This window comes from Seriola lalandi, unplaced genomic scaffold (assembly GCF_002814215.2).
Source record: "Seriola lalandi dorsalis isolate HSWRI2012SDOR001 ecotype SW California unplaced genomic scaffold, Sedor1 jcf7180002054973, whole genome shotgun sequence".
In the NCBI taxonomy this organism is placed as follows: Eukaryota; Metazoa; Chordata; class Actinopteri; order Carangiformes; family Carangidae; genus Seriola; species Seriola lalandi.
In genome coordinates, this window is record NW_019525523.1 from 1,586,600 (window position 1) to 1,609,951 (window position 23,352).

A 23,352-nucleotide genomic window follows, 5' to 3' on the forward strand; every position below is an offset into this window, starting at 1 on the left:
GAAGAAAGAAATGGCCGGGGGCATTTTTCTGCATTGAGTAACCTACTTTTACCTTTGATACTTTAACTACATTTTCTTGATTATACTTATATAGGCTACTTTTACGGAATTGTCATTTTGAATGCAAGATCTTTTATTTCTAACGCAGTATTTTACTGAGTAGCATTAGGCCACCACTTTTACTCAAGTAAATATAAATAAAAAGGAAATATGAATCGGCAATAATAATTTCATAGGTGTAGCATAAACACTGAGGTCACTCTGCTGCATGTGTAAATACTTTTGATACTTTAAGTTGCCATTTTGTATATTTTCAGTGCAGGGCTTTTCGAAATTGATAATTTATTTATTTACTTCATTAAAGAATCTGACTACTTCTACCGCCACTAATATTATATACCGATATTAAAATCGTTAAGACTCAGGACAAAAAGTTTTTCCAAACTTTTCGTGGAAAAAAAAAAAGTTTGCGCCCACGTATAATGTGCGTGATGACGTCATCCGCATGCTCGCTCTCTGCTTGTTGTGGCGTTGCCTTCCTCCGCACCCGTCCCTCCGCGCTGCTGCTGGAGTTAGCTAGGAACCGGAGTCAGGTCTCTGTCGTGACAGCCCGGTGGGCCGTTCTCCTAAACTTTTCCAAGTCTCGGTTGTGCCTGGAACACGGAGAGAGTGTTTTATCTGTGTTTTAGATGCATGGGAGTGCCCTGGGGACAGCGAAGGGAGAAGGTAAGTGTCGCTGCTGCTGCTGCTGCTCCTGCCGCTGCCTCCTCCTCTGCCGTCCGTTGGTCCGTCCGAGCTCTCAGTTCAGCCCCGGCCTGACTACCGCATTGCTGCCGACTCAAGTGAAAAAGACGGGGAGAGTAGGCCTCGTTAACTTTGTAACCTCCCAAAGGCGAAGTGAATTTAACCGACGTGTATGTTAGTGTGACTTCAGCTGTGTGAACCGATGATTTCTGACTGTGTTAAGCCACCGTGTACCAGCGGTGCTGCGGCCGCGGTGTGTCATACACGGGTGACTTCATACCTCTGAGTGAGTGTGTCTGTGTGTATTTTATAGTAGACATGCGGCGTGTGGAAATTAAAAAAAAAAAAGTCAGTTTTACACCCACGTCACATCATAGGATTGCCAGTTTACGTACCATACCCATAGACCCCAGCTGATCGCTGATATATATTTAGCCAATTGAATGATATTTTTGTAGGCCGAGTGTGCTGTGGTTTTCAATACCAGTTACCACTAACGCAGATGTAGATGTTTGAAAGCTAGTGCTATATTTCACCTCCATCTAGTTTATGTGGAATGGTATGTCAGGGGCAAGTTTCAGCTTGTCGTCAGATCAGACGTCATGTGTACACGGCTTTAATCTGTCATGGCTAAAGTCTGAAGCATGTCAAAGCATAAACAGATTGGCAGGGGTTGTGTCAGAGGACATGAACAGTTGGATCATACATATGCATACGGTACACACATGAAATGATACCAGGAGTGTCTATAGTGGTACTGGAATCATTTCCCATTAACACATCCTTAACATCCATCATCCTCTTTAAGAGACTGGTCTTGCAGCCTCAACAGAGATCTCTAGTGCAGCAGCATACATGTAGTTTTACCCGCCCTTGCTGTGTGTTTTGTAACTCTGCTACATCAGGGTGAGATGCTGAGTCTTCAGGCCATGCTAATCTGATATCATAGCCAGCTCACTGACTCCCATCCAGCTCCCAGCTGAGAGCAACAGCCATGACAGACCCAAGGGCTGGACTGGACTGGACTGATCTGGACAGTCACCATGATGATGTGCTTGGGGTTGAGGATGTTTGTGTGAAGGTCACTGCTTTTATCAACTCGTTCAATACAAAATCATATTTAAAAAAATTATGGAATAAGATAAGACAAGACAAGGATAGGGGCACAATGTACTTGCTTCTCATCTTTTCATTCATATTTCTTTTGTGACACAGAATGAGTACTGCAATAAATTAAGCACAGCCTCTTTAACTATTCTGTTTTCTGACAGTTTAGCCATTTGCCAGTGTATATCTGTTTGATATTTTTATGATGAAACATGTTGCACATGTTAAACACCAATCTCAGTTCCCTAAAACTTACTGAAACTAAGAGGACTTCATTTTACATTAAATAAATATTATTAAATGGATTTGGGGCTGCACAATTGGGGCAAATATAATGCAATTGTTTTGGTTCATACTGGCGCAACTGTAGCCGCCTGTCCACATGTTTAAGTGTCTTTGAGCAAGTGCACTGGCCCCCACATGGCTTCCAGGTCTGTGTATAGGGAAATCTGCTTTGGAAAAAAAAGTGGTTGCTTAATAAATTTAATTTATTTTAAGCTCTCAGATTATTTTTATATATCTTATTTATTTTATAATATATATTTATTATATATATATATATATATATATATATATATATATATGATCAAAACTACAGTCTATGTCTGTAGCTAAATATAAATGAAACTGGATCAATAATGTTCCCAAAGAAAAACAACCAGCTCTACATAGGAAACACAGTTACATTACACTGGCAGGTTGTCTTTGTAGTGAAAGTGCTCTAGCATGCAGCCTTAATGATGTTTGGGAAGCAGAGATAATCACAGCGTTCTCTGAGGAAATGTTTGTGATCATGAGGCCGTTGTGCCTTATAAACTGGCAGTTTACTGGGCAGTTTTTTTGTTGTGACTGATCTGGCATACGTAAGGAAAGCAAAAATCCTGATCACCATTATTAAACAATTAATTGTCTGAGAGTTGTAACATTCGGTTTGTGGTTTTCCTCAGTGCCTGCCGGCCAGAACTATAACAGGTGTCTGCTCATGTGTCGGGCTAATTTCTGAGCTTGCACGCAATTTTCATTTCACTTCAGTTGTTCCCTGTCAGTGTTTGTATATTTGTGCTGAGTCAAGTCTACATTTAGCCTATAGTCACCCCTAGCTTGACAGCAAGTGAAAGATTGTACATATGCTGTGCTTGTTGTTGCTGGAATGGGTTTTGTTTATGATTAATGACCCCCTCATAGTGTTATTTAGCTTGATGTGTGTTCTGTGAATCAGTGCAACAGATGTTTAGGTAAAAAGAAAATGAAAAAATAAGAGTCTGTATTTTTGTCAAAGGGTTTGCTGGATATTTGTTGCACAAGGTGTTCATGTGCTGAGTTAAATATGTGGCCTAGAATCCACGCTGCATTTCAAAGAAAACTTGCACTCTAATTTACCACAGCCAGCACCTCTGGTTTCCTCTGCACCTGTATTTTAGAGGTTTATGTAATCAAGTGGGGAAAGCTCTGCATACATGTCATAATCATAATATTCATCAAAAATATAACTGTCAGTACAGTTCAGTGCTTTAGTCGGTATCTCTTTGAATAGGCCACAGGGAAGATGGGAGAAAACCAGAAAAGGGCACATGAGTGAGGGAATGTCAGGAGCATAAAAGAACGACAAAGAAAGACAAAGCCAAGGAAAATGGAAAGAGTGAGAGAAGCATGAAGAAAGTAAAGGTCTTTGCAGCTCTCCCCTTGGGTGTAGTGAGAGGGAGCCAGCTGGATGTCCATGTGAGAAGGAGAAAAAGGCATAGGAATAAAGTAGTGATGAGAAGGATTCATTTTTCATCTGAATAATGGTGCAGTTGCAGACCCACACCCAAAAGAGAAAATATGGCATGTTCAAGCAAGATAAGGTAAAAAAGAAAAAAACCTGGGTAAGAAAAGAAACAAACAATTCAGAATAAACCAACAGAGGAAATAAACAAGATGACAAGCAGAGACCCCAAGATTTGGAAACACAATCAAATGAGGACATACGTAAAAGCACAGCGGGAAATACTTCACTGAGATGCATGAAATAACAAGTGAAGTCACTGTAGTTGTAATGAAAATGAATGAGTGATAGTAAGAGGGAGGGTTTGTGCCTTTGTGGTTAGCATATGCTAATATGTGTGTTTGAAGAAGAGACATGAGGGACCATGTGGAGTTCATTAAATTGTTTTTTCATTTATTTTTTAAGAAGAATATTATTGAGGCCAGTGAAGTGACAGACTTCACTGCACGATAAACATTATTAGGTTGTTATTTAAGCATTTTCATAATGACATTTCATTATTACTATCTTTGCTATATCCTTATATAGTGCATATATAGATGTATATATAAAGAACAGGGATGAGCAAAAATAATGTATATGTTTTCCCTTAATTACTCAAAAGTTCCTACACATTTAAGAGTATTTTAACCATTAAATGTTTCACCATTAAACAGTTTTTTGTCAATACTGATACATCTGTCAAAAAAATATTAAGGCTTTAACAATTCATATATTGATACTTTTTAATGTAGTAATTTAATACTTACAATGGCAAAAAAATCAGATTTTTAACTTAACTCTTAGTTATAATGTGTGTGTGTGTGTGTGTGTGTGTATTTGTCTAAGAGAAAAAATTTAAATTTTTATCTTTTGTTAAAAGAGAATTGCCTGCTGTTCATTCTTTTGTGATACGAAAGAAAGAAAAGCCACTACATATGACCATTTTTAATGTGATAATAAGCAACATTTGAGTGTACTCAAATGTGTAATTGATTGTCAATAACACAGTTAATTTTCTGTCACTCCACTAATCATTTCAGACTTAAGGCTGACACAAGTCGAGCCTGTCAACTGACAGCTGCTCATTGCTCACACACTGCATTTCTTTTCAATGCTGTCATGGTGACAAAGCTGAGACAGACTTTTTAGCTGTGATCAATCATAACCTCCCCCCTGCCGCTTCTGTCTTTTCAGTACATTGTCTTTCTGACCATGACAACCAACGAGTGCTTGTGTCCTTGCTTCCTGTCAAACAGAAAAAGCTAAAATATCAGACTCCATTTGACCTGTGGCTGTTTTCTGAAGGAATGACAAACAGCCACGACTGTTGCATAGCTACACAAATGTGTGTCCTCGCCCACATACATACACACACACACACACACACACACACCCTGGCAAAGAATAATCCTCCTCCTCCACTTCCTGCCTGAGGAATCAATGCTAATATTGCTATTCTTTTATAAACACTGTTCACATAACATATCTATTAACATGTTTTAACTACCATGTGCTGATGGCTGTGTATACACAAGCTGGATGCAGATCAAGGAATAATGAGCATGCTCAAGCCTAATGCTGTCTGCATGAGTGTGTGTGTTATGTGTTTACTGAGCATGAATGTGTCAGCATGAGTTTGGAGATGGCAGTGAGAGCCTTAGGAACTCCAAGCTGTCAGCTGCCTCTGTTCTCCACTACACACTCACCAAAGCATTTGCAGCCTTGACTTGAGCTCCAGCTCACTGTTACCTTTGTCAGATGAACAAACTGGGCAGAATGTGCTGATAGATTGGTTGGCTGTAGACTGGGCTGAAAATGAGGGGAGAGATGCCAGGGACTGACAGATGGAACCATATTAGGCCCTGCCATTCACTGAGGATCATTTGAGTGATTCAGTGAGCTAAAAAAAAAAAAGGTTCCGGTTTGTTAACAATGTAATAATTGTATTGCACACTGATGTGGGCGTATTAACATGTTGTAACCTGTTTACCATTCTGCCTCACGATTTAAAGATTGTGTTTACAGCTGCTGGTGCCTGGGTGTTTATCTGTGTTTTTGTTTCTTTGTGTGTGTGTGTGTGTGTGTGTGTGTGTGTGTGTGTGTGTGTGTGTGTGTGTGTGTGTGTGTGTGTGTGTGTGTGTGTGTGTGTGACCTCCTGCAGACAGTGCCGGTGGTCCTGACTGTTCAGCAGGATGAGTGAGGCAGAGGGCCAGTTCTACAGCGTTCAGGTGGGAGACTCCACCTTCACTGTACTCAAGCGCTACCAGCAGCTCCGTGCAATCGGCTCTGGGGCTCAGGGCATCGTCTGGTGAGAGGCTGTACTTTTATTAGCATTTTGCTCATTGTATCACCAGCCCAGGGTGTTGTTGATACACAGAGTTCTTCTAATTAGACAAATATATCACTTGCTGCATGATTAAAGCGAACTTTTGCCCTGCTAGCAGTGCGTCATTATTGGCCTTTTTCCCATCCGACACGTTCAATCATCGTAAAGGGAGAAGCGCAGGTGTAAATAATAAAATTATTGATGGCTGAATTGTTTAGTTCCTGTGTTGTTGAGGTCTTAATATTGTGAATGCCCGCTCACTGTCACACTGCTTTACTGGGACACTTGAATAAAACGTAATAAATTACAACTGCGCTTTTCCTTCACAAATTAAAATGTCTGCTGTGACAAGAACTATTATGGCAATGTTGCCTTGTCTGTCTCTGTCCATCACATAAATCCACAGCAAGATATCTTGATAACAATTAGTCCCTAAACATCAAGTTTTCTTTAATTTATCCTGTGAATATCTTCAAGGTTTGAAAAATAATCTTGCCACACTTATAATATAACTTATACAGTATATTCTTTATTAGCTTGTTCTTGTTCTTTATCGAAGCTACATGATATTTACACTGAGCGAAATATTTACACCATACTCTTTACTTTTTATTGCTACATCATTACATTGAATAGAAATGTACAAAATGTCATGTGCATGATTTTATACACATTTCCCTGTAATTCACATTGATATATTTGGTATTTTCCCACAATTTTAAAGAAAGCTCTATGGGTTTGTTCAGCTGCACAGCATGAGTTTGTACAAACAGTGGGAATAAAGTGTTTGTATCTAAAATTGATATTCATAGTCCCTAGAGGATTGTTTGCAGTGTTGTGGGTAACCTATAAAACGTCCCCCTTGAACAACACAGTGGTCCATAACAAAGTATCAAGAAATTAAATCATGAAATTTGCTGTGGATATTATGGTGGCCCACTGACCTGTTCTCTGGCACCAATATGAAGACAAGATCTCTGCTCACTCACGAGAAATATCAAACCTTAAAGGCGGCATGAGCACATTCACGATGAGCCCTTTCCATTTTGGATACTTCATCAGCTTTTCCTAAGCTCTACCCTCAGGCAAAATTCCAGCTTTGGATACAAGCTCTAATAGCTACATTGCAATGAAATGTGCCTGTACTAATGGTAAGGTTCAAATATAGCAGCTTTTTTTCAATGATCAGCATTTTCACGTTGCTAGCAGGGCAATAGACTAGACTCTTCCTTATGAAAAAAAAAGTTTTGTTCTGTAAGATGCATTTATTTTCTTGCTTTGTCTTTGGCTGTTCCTTCCTTTGTACGATGTGTGACCAGCTCTGCTCTAGATACGGTCCTCGGTATACCTGTAGCTGTGAAAAAGCTGTGTCGGCCCTTCCAGAATCAGACCCATGCTAAGCGTGCCTACAGGGAGTTGGTGCTGCTCAAATGTGTCAACCACAAAAATGTAAGACTTAATGATGATTTAATTATAATAGATTCATAATAAGTCATTCAAGCCTGAATTTAAAATTATGTTCACATCTATTCTGAGTTAAAAAATATTATCCTTCTGATGTGATTTGCAGTAGGAAGGCGGAAATGACTGACAGCTAGAACCGTAATCATGTTAATTATCTGTTATTTAAAAAAAAAATAATAATAATAAAAAAAATACTCTTGAGAAAACAAAGACAGTCACTTTCTGCAATGCTGATAAAGTTTCCTGCTCAGAGTGAGAGAATCCAGACAAACCCTCGTGGTTCTCTCCACTTAGTTGACTAGCTCTACACAGTGAAGTGGATGTAGATGGGAGAGTAACAGAGTGGACTAATGGCCTGTCTCTCTGCTTGCAGATCATCCGTCTGATCAATGTGTTCACGCCTCAGAAGTCCCTGGAGGAATTCCAGGATCTGTGAGTGGCAGTGTTTTTTGGCTGCAACAATCTACTCTTTAGTTTCTTTTTCAGTAGGATTCAGAGATTTTAGCTGAAGCGCCTCCTTTCTCTTTGTGTTTGTGTCCATTTAAATGGCATCCCTCTATTAACTCATCAGCCTCCTCTATTGCTCTGTCATTTTATATACTCTCTCTACTTTAATGACTTCTTTGCCTTTGCCGCTGTGTCTTTATATACTATAACTACTTTTTCTCTCTCAGTGGGTCTGTTCTGCCCTTTTAATCCACCACTCTGTCATATTTTTAATACATACTTGACTGTTCTTCATTCCTTCCTGCCCTCTCAGGTATCTGGTGATGGAGCTGATGGACGCCAGCCTGTGCCAGGTGATCCACATGGACTTGGACCATGAGAGGATGTCCTATCTGCTCTACCAGATCCTCTGTGGCATCAGACACTTACACTCTGCTGGCATTATCCATAGGGTAAGGACAAGGAATGATTGTGCCGGGGGGAGAGGAGATAATAAGGCAGACAATAATGTTTTTAAACACTGTAGAAATATCTGTGACTTAGTATCAGGCTCAGAAGTAGTATTTCACTTCCCTCTCTGATTGAAAATTTCAGGTTGTCACAACCACAACCAACAATGAATGAATTTGCTTGATAATTAGCCATTTAGTCAAGTATTCAGCCTTATATATTTATTAACATAGTTTTCCATTAGCAGAGGATAATTTCCTTGATTCTAAAATTGCTTTTGTGCTTTGGAAATATGTGGAGGTATTTAACCCTTTTGGTCCAGTTTTCCAAAATAGCTGGAGTCGTTTCTAATCTTTCACCAGCTACCGTCTGTCTAGACATAAATACCTCAGAGGTAATGTTTTTGTTTGAGTATGTTTCTATAGCTTTACAGATTTTCTGTTCCCTCAGGACCTGAAGCCCAGTAACATTGTGGTGAAGTCGGATTGTACCCTGAAGATCTTGGACTTTGGCCTGGCACGGACGGCCTGCACTAACTTCATGATGACCCCCTACGTGGTGACCAGATACTACCGTGCCCCAGAGGTCATTCTGGGCATGAAGTATAAAGAGAATGGTGAGCAAGACAACCAAGCAGCAGTCATAGAACAGTAGTTGAACAGATAAGTTTGGATCATTTGAATAACATGACAATATATATTAGTGTAATACTTTCATGTGTTCACAGGAAGGAAATGACATTCTAGATGCTTAAACACAAAGGTGGCTCTTCCCTGGAGCTCCATGTTCTCTTTAAGCCAGTCGTCCACCTTTTTGAAAACCAGCTTGTTGATGATAGTTTTTCTTTCCCTGTCCAAAGCTTCATCGCAAAAATTCTAGTAGCTGCGGTTCTCTGTGGAACGAGCCATCATTATGGGTTGACACAGGCTTCTCACACATTCATTTGAATCTTTAATCTTATATCAGCTAGTATACAAAACATATATTTTACATAGCATGATGCAGAGGAAAGCGTGAGGTAATTTATAAACAGAATAATGATTACATTGTTTGTCCAATAGACTGGATTGTTTACAGTACACAGCACCACTTGAGCAAGCAAAGAAGCATATCACAGCTGAACAGATGGTGCAGGCTGTTAACAAGAATGAGTTTATTGTTCACTTGTTAGAAACCTGCCTACAGTACACAGTCTTCGATCCAGTCGTGCTCTAGTTTATCAAATTTGGTTTTATTGGTCATTGATGGTGACAGTGAATGTCTTCATTATGCTACTACTCTGCTGCAGTGGACCTGTGGTCGGTTGGCTGCATAATGGCTGAAATGATCTCTCACAAAATCGTCTTCCCTGGAAAAGACTGTATCCTTCCTTGTTTGTCTCCTTAAGCTTATCAGTTATTTTCTCCAAATGGAGACTGAAGACACTCAGGGGACATAGTTGTTGTTGTTGTTGTGTTTTTTTAAATCAGGGATAGTTTTCAGGTCATTACAACATGCAGTGTGAGAAAAGGTTTTAGAAACAGTAGTTTGACTAATATTTTTACAGTTATTTCACAGCCAAGAGTATATTCTACAGAAAGCCATGCAAGCCAACAATAAATCCACTGTAAATATTGGGATGCTGTCAGATTAGTGATTTGTGCTTCAAATGATCTGCTCTGTCAGACATACAGTGAAGTTGTTCATGTTTTTCTGAACTAGTGTAACTAAAAGTAGATGCATGTATCATGAAACATCACATAGAGGTAGGATTACAAACGGGAAGGAACTAATCAAGCTCTTTCTGTGCCCTAATCTAACAGGAAAGTCTTTTGCCAAGTTAAGAGCATAACTACAATGATTAGTGTAACCTATTTGAATTTTCAAGTTATGATTTTTGCATTGTGTGACTTGACTATAAGTCTATTGTAGTGATCTGCGGCAATTATCAGAGCACAGAGAGCTTTCAGCTTTAGTGATAGCGAAATCAAGGGAATAGAGGAGTTAATGGCTATTTGCCACATATAAACGCTCTAAAGCAAACAGTCAACACAGAGAGGGAGAGACGAACAATATCCTACTCTGCTAAGCGCACAAACTCACAGGGAAAGTGAGAGAGCAACAGCTGTGTAAACTGATAAGCAGAGCTGAGGAAAAAGGCCTGGAAGGCTAAGTCGGTTTCCCAAGCCAGAGAGAGAAAAGAAAACCAGCCTTAAGATGAATATGATGAAAGCGTTCGGCCATGGCACCGCTAGAGGATAGACGAAAATATTGAGAGTTGATGTTCTGCATATCAATGTTTGTCGTTCAAATTTAAACCAAGGAGCATGTTACTCATCTGTGCAGCTTCCATATGTCACTTTACTGTATATTTAGTGTGCATTATATTATGTGGTTGATGTTATGTGATCATTTTTATTTAATACCTTTTGTGTGTGTGTGTGTGTGTATGTACTTGTGTTTGCTCGTGTGCTCTGTTCCAGTGGACATCTGGTCAGTGGGGTGTATCATGGGAGAGATGGTAAAGGGCAGCGTCATCTTCCAAGGCACCGACCGTATCCTTCACCGCTCTCACCCTCTTTGCACCTCATCGCTCACCCTCCATCACACCTCCATTTTGGTATAAAATATCTCATTCATTTTGACAATTTGCTTGTGTTATGTTTGTTCCTGCATACTTGTCTGTCAGGGCATTTCCTTTGTTATGCCCTCTGAGCATTTTCTGTTGAATGGGGCGACTCATGATTTCCAGTTGAGAGCTTTCTTTGTTTCCCGCCCTCATCAATGATTATTAATCTGTGGGGTTGTTGTCCAGCGATCTATAATCCCCCTTAATTGATGGAACGGATGGAATTGAAGCTTTTCACATCATTTGCATTTATATTGGCCATTTCTGTGTTTCTAATGGGTTTAGTCACCTCTTCACTCACCAGTTCCTTTCAGTGACTGTCCATTTACACCTGAGTAGCAGGGTGCAGTGTGATTCTGGGACAGATTGGTTTTCATCTGGGAAAGTAATAGTTTTCTCCTGCATTTGTAAGTCAGCAGGCTTTTTGAATTTGCTTATGTGTATTTTTTAATATTTTCCTTATTGACATAGATGAAGATCCAATCATATTCTATTAGGGCTGAACAATTTTCAAAAAAAATATCATTGAAATTATTTTGACACATACTGCGATTGTGATGAGTCACAATTATAGTGCGGATGCTAATTTTTGCTATAAACTTTCACTGAAAAAATTATGTTCTATACCAACCAAACTTGTTCCTTGTGGAGAATATGATTTGTAGCACCACAATGCTTTATTAATGGTATGTTGTGACACATTTTACCTTCATTAAAAAATTGCAGCTCCTGCGATTTGGATGTTGGACTTGGCCATGTTGCGATTTCAATAATATTTCGATTAGTTGTTCAGCCCTATATTTTATGATCAATCAATCATGGATCAATTCAGTGTATTTCTCACTTGATTCTTTGCCTTTTCATGTGTTCTTTGCATTTGCTTAAATACATACATTCCCACAATGCAGCAGGATTTTTCCATAACAAGCATGTTGTCCAGACATCGACCAGTGGAATAAGGTCATTGAGGTTCTGGGCACACCCAGTCTGGAGTTTATGAACCGACTGATGGAGACTGTGAGGAACTATGTGATGAACAAGCCACAGTATCCTGGCGTCAGCTTTGCTGAGCTTTTCCCCGACTGGGCCTTTCCTTCTGACTCAGAGCACGACAAACTGAAGAGTAAGAATTTTGGATACTTAAATACACTTTAAGTCGACTTCAACTTGGTTTTTAAATCTCTTGACAAGAACACTGCCCTGTATGTATAGACGTATGCGTAGATTTTAGTGAAAGGGAGCCATTTGTCTGCAGTATATTGATGTTACGAGACAGTTCTTAACAAAATTACAGGGACAAAGAAGCTGAATGCTGGACCTCTTACACAACTAGTTCAGAGAATGACCATGCAGATCTGCCCTAATCTGTGGCATTAAGAGCTAGAGCTCACATCACTAAAACAAGAGAACAAATCTTGACATTCCCAGAGATGTTACCCAATACCACGAAGGGAAGTAATCAGTTGAGTCATGAAGACTGCTTGAATGAAGTGATGTCGTAGGCCTGTTTCCATAGTAACATTGCCCTTCCTCTGTTGCCATAACAGCAGGTCAGGCACGGGACTTGCTGTCCAAAATGCTGGTCATTGATCCTGAGAGCCGTATCTCCGTAGAAGAGGCCCTCAACCACCCCTACATTCATGTGTGGTACGACCCTGCAGAAGCCGACGCGGTGAGGCGATTCCTCCACTCGAGACAGTTCAGTGGTTTTAACTCAGTGCAGTGGTTGTGTGTGACCTTGCTGTGATACATGTATTTCTCTTTGTTTCACAGCCTCCTCCCCAGATTTCAGATAAGCAGCTGGAAGAGAGGGAGCACACCATCGAGCAGTGGAAAGGTAGGATGCACTGCCCTCTAGGGAAACATATCAGCAGTGCAGCTTAACTTCCTTTTAGATTTTAACAAATGTACAGGAAACTTGATTTCAAGTCATGTTTCTTCTATATCTAAGATATTCATTTGATGAACTGTCCAAAGCTCTTGAAGCTGCAGCTTAGCAACACCTATGTTTATTTTCCCTTTTATCATGAAAATCCACAGGCCAGAACTGTATGGGCATGCCATTTACATGCAAATAAAAGCAAAATTCTTCCATGTGACAAAACGTGTCTAAAACATGTTAAATCATTCTTTAACCCAGTGTCCAACACAGGAAATAAATTATGTAATAAAATGTTTTATTTCTCCACAGAACTCATTTATGAAGAGGTGATTGACTGGGAGGAGAGGAACAAGAATGGACTAATGAAAGAAGATTGCTCAGGTACATACATGCACCATCTTCGTTCATTATCAACTATATTGGTTACTAAACTGCTGTAAGAAGTGCTGTAGCTTCATCTTGAGACTAGTTTCCTGAAATATGCCATTGTGGACACATCTGTAGAAGAAATTCACTGTATTAACTCTTATTCTTATTTGTACAACTTCCTAAACTCTGTATCTCTCCATTGTGCGTGTCATGTATCAGATGTGGTGTCAGGTTCAGCCTCCCAGTCCTCCTCAGCCAACGACATCTCATCCATGTCCACGGAGCACACCTTGGCCTCGGACACAGACAGCAGCAGCATCGACACACTGACGGGACCGCTGGACGAGAGTCAGTGAACGCAGCCCATGGCCACATCTGTCCCCACCTCCCATTTACAATATCCAAATATCAGTCAATCACCACCATCCTTTCTTCTGTTTACTCCCTCCCTTCCCATTTCGGATTTTTTTTTATTATTTTTTTTTTCTTCTCAAATTAACCTCAATGAATAGGTCTATTTTTCTATTTTCTTTCCCCGTATGATCTGGTGGATCTTGCTGGTCCTCTTCATCTTCAAACTTTGTTTTGGACTGTTGCCTAGAGGTCAAAGCTATCTATGCTATATCTTGGGTCAAAGGTTTCTCTTTTCCTTCTTTGTGGATAATGTTTAACTTGATCAAGTGTAAAGATGTATGCATCCATATTGATTTTCAGGTTACCAGGAGAGGGTGGAGGATTGTTGTTTGTTCTTTATGCCTGTTTTTTAATAGTTTTATTTTTTTAGCGAATATTAAGTTGAGACCAGAGGTTATTGTCATCAAATTAGAGCAGACTCGCACTGAACACAGAGCCAGCTGCTCTCATGCATGTTACGCCAATAAGAACAAGAGCTTCCCGTAAGTCGAGCACACCAACCGTCCGATGTTCATCTGATGATCAAACACTAATCCATAGTTTGATCATTTAGCTTTAGCTATTGCAGATCTCCACAGTGGTGCTTTCTGCACAGTGTTTTTTAATTCATTGGCTTGAGTGATGTGGATTTTGAGCTTTTACTCCTGTCAGCTATGGGAACTTGTGGTTGCAGTGTTAGTTTTATTTCCTGATATAATGTACTGTATGTAAAAATGTCAAGATCTGACATTCATAGTGGCTGCAGACCCTTTCATTTCAAATACAGTAGATAAGGTGTGCTTGTTTTGTTAAGAAACTCAACATATCTGTGGAACTATATATTGCAATCATCCCCATTTGACATAAGGTACTATCAATGTGTATATCAAAAGAACATCATTGTCCTATAAATTTGGGAGAGGCAAAAAAAAACATGTAGTATTTATTTTTGTGTTCTTGCAAAATGTTGCACACAATCACCTCGAGGCCCATGGAAATCAAGCCTCTTGTCAAAACATTTTATTGACAGATAAATGCATGGGCTGCTCCTTTTCTAAACCATTCCATTAATATTGGGACAGTAACAAAATTAATCATGAATCAGACATCATGTAAAACACATGCAAAGGCAGTAAAACACAAAAGATGGTGTTTAACTTGCATGAAGGCAGCAACAATGCCTATAAGATACTGTAGTTCTTATTAAAAAGAGAAATCCGTTCAGGTCAGTTCTTTTACTTACAGTACCTTGATGTTCTTGGTTCTGAAAGCCTGTTTGAGAGATGTTGTATTTTTTTTTTGCCTTGTAAGCCTATATGTGTGTATGTGTTACCAAATGTACTGTGGGTCACTGTCCTTCATTATCTCCTTTGAATTGTCCTTAAAGACAGCAGTCGCCCCGTCCCTAAAGGCAACATCTATGGAGGAAGTTGGCCCAGCAACAAAAAGCAGACACGTGGTTTAAAATGAGGATGTGACTGTGGAGTCAAAATCTGGACCTTGCAACTGTTAAGATTGAAACTAAAAGATGAACCTTGGAAATGGACCGTGGAGCTGCTTTTTGCTGAACTGATTGCACAGTGTGATGGACATGCAGAAATATGACACTATGGAGTCACTGAGGACTTTCGCACCATGTTGTACACTATATTTTCCTTTTATGACATGACCTTATTCTTTCAGTCATGCCTTAAATGACCTGAGGAGTGGCCAATTCACTCGCGAACATCTTATCAGATAAGGACTGAGCGTTAGTGTTCAGAACATCTTGTGTGTTTACCATGTTTAAAAAAAAAAAAAAAAAAAAAAAAAAGCTCCATTGTATACACTGTACATCTCACACTTTTGTTCAGTTTGTTTCTCCTTTTATTTTCAGAGATGTCCTGTGTGATTGCAATGACCACAATATTATCACTTGGCCAGCATCTTTGCCCTTACGCAACTAATAAAGTGGACATCAGTGATTCATTTCCTTTCAGTGAAGAAATAGCTGTACATCACTCTAATCCCTCCCAGAGAGAGACAAACATGTTCTGGCTAGGCAGAGACAAACTACTATACAAGGTACTGTGCATTTCTTTCCTACACATTCATGTCATCACACACCGAACAGACTCTTCTTCAAAAGCTCTTGACAATATGTTCTGTCTTCTTGGCCTCATTGTTCAGCTCTCCGAAAGTGTCAAAGAACTGCTCCATCTCTCTTTGCAGTGTTGCATTGCGTTTTTCTGCGGCACCACGGGCCCTTTCAGACTCCACGATCTTAGCCTGGATAGTTTGGTACCAGTGCCGCTGCTGTGCGAGGTTTGTTTTCAACCGCACAACCTCTACCTGCAGCTCTTCATTTCTCTGCTCTAGGCTTGATGTTGAAGACAAAAGGAGGGAGGGGAAAGGTTACTTGCTTATTTGTTGGTCAATCAATGACCATTTAAGTCAGTTGTTGAGTTTGATGCCTGATATGGTTGCAGAAGGCAGAACAGGTGACTTCTAAGTTTGGGTGGAATTGTTCAGTGAAATCTATCTTACTATAAAGAAGGAATCGTCATTTTCCTCTTGTTCTTGCCAATCACCAACACCTAACCTTACACAGAGACTCGCTCTATCTATATCAGTAATAAATGAGGTATGTGTTGTGTCTAGGTCAGCAGCATGGCCCCTTAAATTAGCTCTCTTTCCAGTGCCTTGTGCTGTTTCTATATGTCAACCACACAGACTGGCTGTTCTCCAACTTACACCAACCGGCTCTCTTCTAATACAAAATATAGAATTCTTTTAATTTGACTTATAAATCAATGGGAAACGCACATACATGCACAAACAGAAAATATGGCACATCTGAGTACTGGATGTGAACAGTTGGCTGTATATGTCACGGGAGGTTTTGGGAAACTTTAATCAGCTGTTGGTGCAATGTGAACTAAACAGGATATAGGGTGAAGCTTGGGGTCAGCTGAGTGACCAGAGCAGCACAGCTGAGTGGACACACACACTTTCTGGCTCTGGGAACATTGTGTTACCCTTCGCTGGAAATACACCATAGGCTGCAAAAATTCTTATAGTCAAGTCAGTGAACTGAACGTGTAATACTGAAGCCAGCAGCAAAAGCACATTACATTTAGGACATTTCATTTGACTTTCACATGGTGTGCCTAATATGTGTAAGGTGATTATGTGCACTGTGTACTTTGAAATGGAAATGCAAAACAAAACAAAAAGAGCATTACCTGATTATCCTTTCCTCATACTCCTCCCTTTGTCGCATTATCTGCTGTTGGAGGCTGGTGAGGAGGCTGCGCAGGGCGCTGGCAGAGGGGTCAGCCAGGGGTACAGGAGGGGGCACCCTGGGAGACCAGGAAGGCTGCTCTGGGTGCTGAGCTTCAGCAGGGGGCCACATGGCCTGACACTCAGTTGGGCATAGCTGAGGGGAACTTGCTGTAAGGACGTGAGCTGACATAGGGAACTGGAGATGCAGCATCCGGTCCTCCTGCTTAAATCCACAGGATCCTGAGTCCAGCTCTGGCTCCTGTTCGTGCTTCTTGTCTTGGTCTGAATTCTGGTCCCTGTTACTGGAACGGCTTTCAGCGAGGATGATCTCACAGGACGACCAGGGGCTCCTCTCTTCACTCACTCCATCACCCTCCATCAGTCCCTGGATCTGTTCAGGGGCCCATGCCTGATACATCTGTTCCTGCACATGCTCCTGGAAACCTGTTTCCATTTGAAAGACCTCCTGGAGGCTGTCGGGGGTGACAGCGTCAGGGAGGTTATCATAAAGAGACAGAGCACTCCTGTGCTGCTCACTCTCTGATGTATTGGGACTCTGGTTCAGATGAGCTCTGTTCTCAACTCCCCCACTACCTCCCTGTTCTCCTCCTCTCTCTCCTCCTCTTGCTCTGTTTATGCCTGGACCCAGCTCTGCTTCCCAGGCCTGTCTCCCTTGGCCTCCTCTCCAGCTGCAGTAGCTGTGATCTGGCCAGGCGCCAGGCCCTCTTCCCCCACCGACCAGTGTGGGAACCTCAGCCACAGCTGGGGCCAGAGCGGGCAGAGGGCTGCAGGGGCCTGGGAGTCTGGTTACAGCCGGGCACACAACCTTACTCTCCATTTCCTTTTCCCTGGCCCTCCCTCGCTGGGCAAAAGGTGGGCAGTTGTCGTACAGGGGGTCCGTGGAGCAGGAGCTAGCTGTGGTGGGGGTCTCAGAAGGAAGACAAGGCAGCTCCATGATTCAACCAAGCACATGGGTCTGCAGAGAGCCTTAGATACAGTAACTGCCCACCCCTCCTCGGTCTGCTGTAACTGGGATTCAAGGCTGGGATTGTGGATTTGGTATGGAGCCTCCTTGAGCCAAGTGCTGATGTGTCATGAGGAGAGGAAGGTGTAGGAGCCCTCCTCCCCTTTGACTGGCTCTCTACTGCACCCTTGACGCTACTGCCTAATGGTAGACAGGTTGTAGTGTGGGCGTACTCAACAGGGACCGTGTGTGTGAGGGTGTATGTCTTTAAGCAGGACTGACATGACATCAGCTGTTACTTTAGCACAGCTTCTGAGGGAGGGACCAGGGTGTAATATAGTCAGGCACATTCCTAAAGACAGTCACACATAACTGCAACCACAGAAATAGACGGTGGCCATGAGCGCAAAGTGTGAAACACTCACAATGAATCCCATAATCTGCACACAAGATTTGTGCAGTGAACTCTGCCACACACCTTAATATATGATCTAATTCACATTTTAAGCATTTAAAGAAATAGCGCAGAGCTCATTAGGATTGCTACTATTAGTACTGCAGACCTCTTGCGTGGGCCTGTTACTTTAGCTGGGTCATCGATTTTCCTTCTCTCTTTTAATGCACTCTGTCTGCATTAACACTGTAGGATGTGTTAACAGCCAAGTGCTTGTACTTTCGACAGAGTTCACTCTGTGGAATCACCTCCAGTGCATTTGTCTCATCTTTGAGAGCTGCTCAGCACAAAACCAGTAAAATGCTGCCATAAAAGAAGCCCAGTGACAAATCACAGGATGCAGATTTAACCCATTCTGCATATGAGGATAGGGAATTCTGGCTTAGATGTTTTTCTTTTTCAGGGCAGATGATGATGTGATGACAGGCAGCAAGAGGGAAAATGAGAGGAAAGAAATAATTGTCTAAATGGCCACAGACACACACACACTGAATAGCACAGCTTTCGTGGTCAGTGTGTATTCAACCCACAAGGTGGAGCTGCAGTCAACATTATGAAAAGCTTCTACTTGAGATGGGTGGTGTATCTTGAAATTATGGCACTTTTTGAGGACAAGGATGATAAACATATTTATATTTGATGCTGAAATATAATTTTATTTTATGTTTTTTTTTAAGTTTAAGATAACTTCATTAAGATAAGAAATTTTGTGAGATACTTGTCTCACGCATTCTTTTTCAAGTGGATGTTTCATGACTCCATTTTGGTCCAGGTTTGCAGTTTAGAGATTTTCCAGAGCTTTGTAAAGATCAGATAAGGATGGCTGATCCACTATTGATCTAGCAGCTCAGTGAAGAGCTCCCTCATTAGGGCGATGCCATGGAGGAACCACTATCAAAGGCACTTCCTCTTGATCAGGGGAAACATCTATACAGGCATTTTCTGCACCTTGTCCTTAAATCACCTCCAGTCAAACTGCTGCACAACAGGAAGGGACGCCCGTGTTTTTAACCACATGTGGCATCTATGGGTGCTTTGTTTTGGGAGCAATGATTTACTCTACAACACTGAGAATAAAGTGTTCCATGAGAGACTTTGAGTTTCACTGCAACGCATTACAAAATCAAGGACGTGCTGCAAACTTCATTTCTGCATATGCACATTAAACAGTCAGTTGTCCGTCAACACTGATAAAACTCCGCTCTTATCTGCACTATGTAAATCATCCCGCGCCCTTCAAGGCTGCGCAGGCACAGAAGGAATCACAATGTTTTATCTGGTCATAAATACAAAGTGTAGGATTTTAATGTTTTCTGCATCTCAAAAATTCTCCTTATGCCTTCCTGAACTAACACAGGAAGATGCTTTTGGAATATGGGAAAAGTGTTATTGTCACACTCAAGGTGAGACCAGAAAATGCCCTGAAATGTCCCATCTGAGACAACAGAGGCACGAGAAAGAAAACAACACTTCTGGAAATGCCACACATTTGATGCAGTCTCTCATATCCCTCTGAGGGTTTTGCCCCCCTTCATCTGTCATTGAACAAATGGTGGACATCCTGGCAGTGCTCACCCCTCGTCACCCCGACACCCTGAGATTTATCGCAGCTGGATCTCCTCCGTGCAGAGGTTAAGCTTCCTCCAAGACCCCTTATCGCCCCGGCCCTCCCTTCTCCTTCGTCCTTCTCCACTTCCTGTACATGTGCGTAGTTGTTTGTAGCCATGACAACAGAATCCATGGCAACACAGATCCCCATGGTTCTAAATAATAAAGGTGGATGGATGAAGGTGGGGAGGGGAGGGGGTTGGAGAGGAGAAGGGCTCTGTGGCTATTTTAGCAAGTGCCTCCATGGAGACTAATTGAGGAGGGCCCTTGTTAACTATAGACGTGGTCTGCTTTAAGAGGCGAAGCTTCCAAGGGCAACATAGAGCCAGTTCATTGAACTGCTTAGTGGTTACAGAGAGGCATAATGTATGCGTGTGTGTATATATGTATATATATATATATATATATATACATATAAATGGTCCATAATACATATTCGTCAGTGGGTATAAAACTAAGTAAAATCAGAGAAACTAGCTGTGGATGTTGTGTGGAGGAGTGACAAGGAGTCGAGCAGATAGGCAGCAACTTGGACTGTCGAGGAGAGAGGAGAGATAAGGAAAAAAGCAGACAGCGTTTGTCTGTAATGCAAAGGTGTATTCCTGCATGCAGGTGTGTTTTTGAGAGATTAACATCCCTGCCTCTCTTTCCTCTGATCCCCAACCTCTCCCTGTGTGTGTGCTTTAAAGCTGCAGTGCTACCAGAGAAGATTATATACTGTTTCTTTGCTGTTTACTCATGTTTTATTAAAACAACTATGGTTTCCTTTTCAGCAGGCACCTCAGTAGCACTCACAGACATAACAAAACTCCAACACCGCATGGAGTGTGGTGGTGCTTTTATTGTGGGGACATTTACTGTTTTTTATTCTGACAAAAATGTTTGTTTTTTTGTTCCCTGTTTTTTCTTTTTTTAAAGACTAGTTTTAATCTGAGCTTCACAAACTAAATTCAGTATATTTAGCTGACAAAACCGTCTCATCTCTGGTTCCATTTAGCAGCTGTCCTGGAGCTTTCAATCATATAGCATGATCTTCATCAACAGGTTGCCCAGTTGTCATGAAACAGTAGACCTTCAAATTTCAATTTTTTCCCAGAGCACTTGAGAATCATTTCATGACCATGTTTATTTTTACCTGTTTATTATGCTCATTTTAAACTGTTTACAGCTTCTAATCCATTTAGAGCTCACGCATGGAGTCATTGTAAAGAAAATACTCATATTTTAAATGCAGTAAGACAAGTTGGCTTAAAAGTTGTATTGATAAAATATTGAGTTTCATTTAATATAGTCTAAATATGTGATAGTGTAGGTTCTCTACTTTCATTCTTAAAATAGACTTTACACTGAATGAAATTCATAAGATGTAGGGATGCACCGATACTGTCACCAGGATCGAGCCGATACTGAACTTGTAATCAAAATCGTAAAACTCCAATACAATACCGATACCACTGTACAGCAATGGGACGTTAACCTCATCAGTTGAGCAGGTAGGCAAGGGGCAGTGTCAGCAGTTTGAAGATATTTTGGGATGACGCGATGATGACAAAAGTAGAGCAGACTGCAAACTACACTCTGCTAAATTGTCATAGGATGGTGAAAATAGCTCCTTAACACAAGCAATTTGATAAAACATCTAAAGAAGCAACACAACACAGAGTTCAAGGAGTTTGCTAATGCTAGCAGCGGGAAACAGCATCAACCAACTACGACCCAGTAAGTCACTCTTGATGACCAACCATTATCAACTGTAGATAATACAGGATTACAATGTCTTCCCAGCACAGTGGAGCAGGAGTATTTGATTCCCAGCTGTCACCACGTCACAGAAACTGTATTACCAAAGCTGCGGGACTTTGTGAAAAAGCACATCACCAGCCTGTTGCTGTTGCAGGGCATTTCGGGCTTCAACTTCACCACTGATAATGGGAACAGTAGTGTCGGCCCAATGTCTCTCATCAGTGTAACTGCACAGTCGATTGATGAGGATTTTACTCCCCGGGGAGTCGATCTACAAATAAAGCAGCTTTGGAGTTTGCAGACTAGCCATGTCACAGCGGGTCTGTTTGATGGTGTGCTTCAGATGCGGGGCATTCTGAAATGTTCTGTTCATGATTAAGGCCATGAGTGATGCTGGACTCCCTGTGCTGCCATGTTTCTCTCGCACCCTCCAGCTGGCTGTTAACAAGGGTCATTTGGCTCAGGGAAGTGTAACTGATGCAGCGGCAGGCAGATGTAAAATAGACATTTTACACTTTTCACTTTAAACTACTCGTGCCCGGAGGACATTCGGGCGCAGCTCACACAGCCTATAAGAAGAGTCCACCAGGACGTGCAGACCTGCTGGAACAACATGTACAACATGCCACAGTCACTTCATCTTTTCTGAGTTAATCCCAAAAGTGAGCCCCTCTTGATGCTTTGGCATCAAATGTGCTTCCTGCTGTGACCGTGCTTTAGAGACTTTACACCAAAGACATAGACGAGGACGATGGCATCAAAACAATGAAGGGAACTTCAGCTGCAGCCGTCGAGAGACGCTTCACTGACACGGAGAACACCCCACTCTACTGCATTGCAGCTGTACTCGATCTGAGGTCAAGTGTGTGTGTGTGTTTGCTGAGCATGTGAGAAAGAGAGAGAGAGAGCATGATGAAAACAAAACTTGTCATTATGACCAACATAAAGCTTTTTACTGTTTCACTTCTACATAACCACTTCACTGATTTGAAGGCAATATACTGACAGTTTTACCTAAAGTATTATTTTCTCTTAGGTATAAAGATGGTTATTTTTCTCACACATCAACATTGCTATAGAGGCCGATGAGGGGGTGATGCTGGAGCTGCAGAACGTGTCTAGAGGAGAGGCAGACAAGCAGGAAGATGTGGAGGCAGAGGAGCATCAGCATCACTGAGCACCAGTAGCATAAGACCACAACTTCTTGAAAAGACATACAACTGCAGTAGGGGGGTGGGGGCAAAATGCAGAGAAGCTTCGGTGGTTCTGCTACAGTTGTTTTTTTTTTTTGTCAAACCTTAGGAATCCCCATAGTCACAGAGTGAGCAAACTGAACTAAAATTGATGGAGTTCCCCTTTAATGCATCTGCTAAGTGATCCTGAATCATTTGGTTCCATTTTGAGGCATGAGCTATTTGCAGTTCCAGCGATATTGGATGTATCTTTCTGTATGTGTGAGGATGAGGTGGCTGCATGTGTGACAACATATAGTGTCTTAATAAGGTGGGGACTTGGGATAGATTCTCCAAGTGTAAGGAACTCTATGGGAGGGATCAGCATCATTCTTGCATTCCCTCATTTGTTGTTTGATGACGGTAGTAGAGATCACCGCCCAACACATTGTTCAAAAATCTCACATTGGTGTTCAACTGGTTGGTGATTCACATCATTTTCATTTTCATCATGCCCTGACGCATGTGAGCTTCAACCAGGTCTCTGCGTTATTCAGGGTTAACACTTTTCAAATTCTGAATTCAACCCAGACCATGTTAAACAGAGTCA

At 41.4% G+C, this 23,352-nt stretch overlaps 2 protein-coding genes across 2 annotated transcripts; one reads left to right on the forward strand and one right to left on the reverse strand.

Moving 5' to 3' along the window:
* The first annotated feature begins 535 nt into the window (after positions 1–535).
* On the forward strand, positions 536–15,501 carry mapk9 (mitogen-activated protein kinase 9). Its single transcript, XM_023396078.2, has 12 exons — positions 536–726; positions 5,760–5,906; positions 7,244–7,373; positions 7,762–7,820; positions 8,149–8,287; positions 8,736–8,901; positions 10,748–10,819; positions 11,834–12,016; positions 12,441–12,565; positions 12,667–12,730; positions 13,085–13,156; positions 13,364–15,501. Exons 2-12 carry the CDS (start codon positions 5,791–5,793, stop codon positions 13,498–13,500), a joined length of 1,263 nt encoding a protein of 420 aa, XP_023251846.1. The 5' UTR covers positions 536–726; positions 5,760–5,790; the 3' UTR covers positions 13,501–15,501.
* On the reverse strand, positions 15,329–17,997 carry LOC111646557 (uncharacterized). Its single transcript, XM_023396079.2, has 2 exons — positions 16,762–17,997; positions 15,329–15,896 (listed from the first exon to the last, which is right to left on the reverse strand). The coding sequence occupies exons 1-2, from the start codon at positions 17,754–17,756 to the stop codon at positions 15,659–15,661; spliced, it is 1,233 nt and encodes a 410-aa protein (XP_023251847.1). The 5' UTR covers positions 17,757–17,997; the 3' UTR covers positions 15,329–15,658.
* Positions 17,998–23,352: the final 5,355 nt, after the last annotated feature.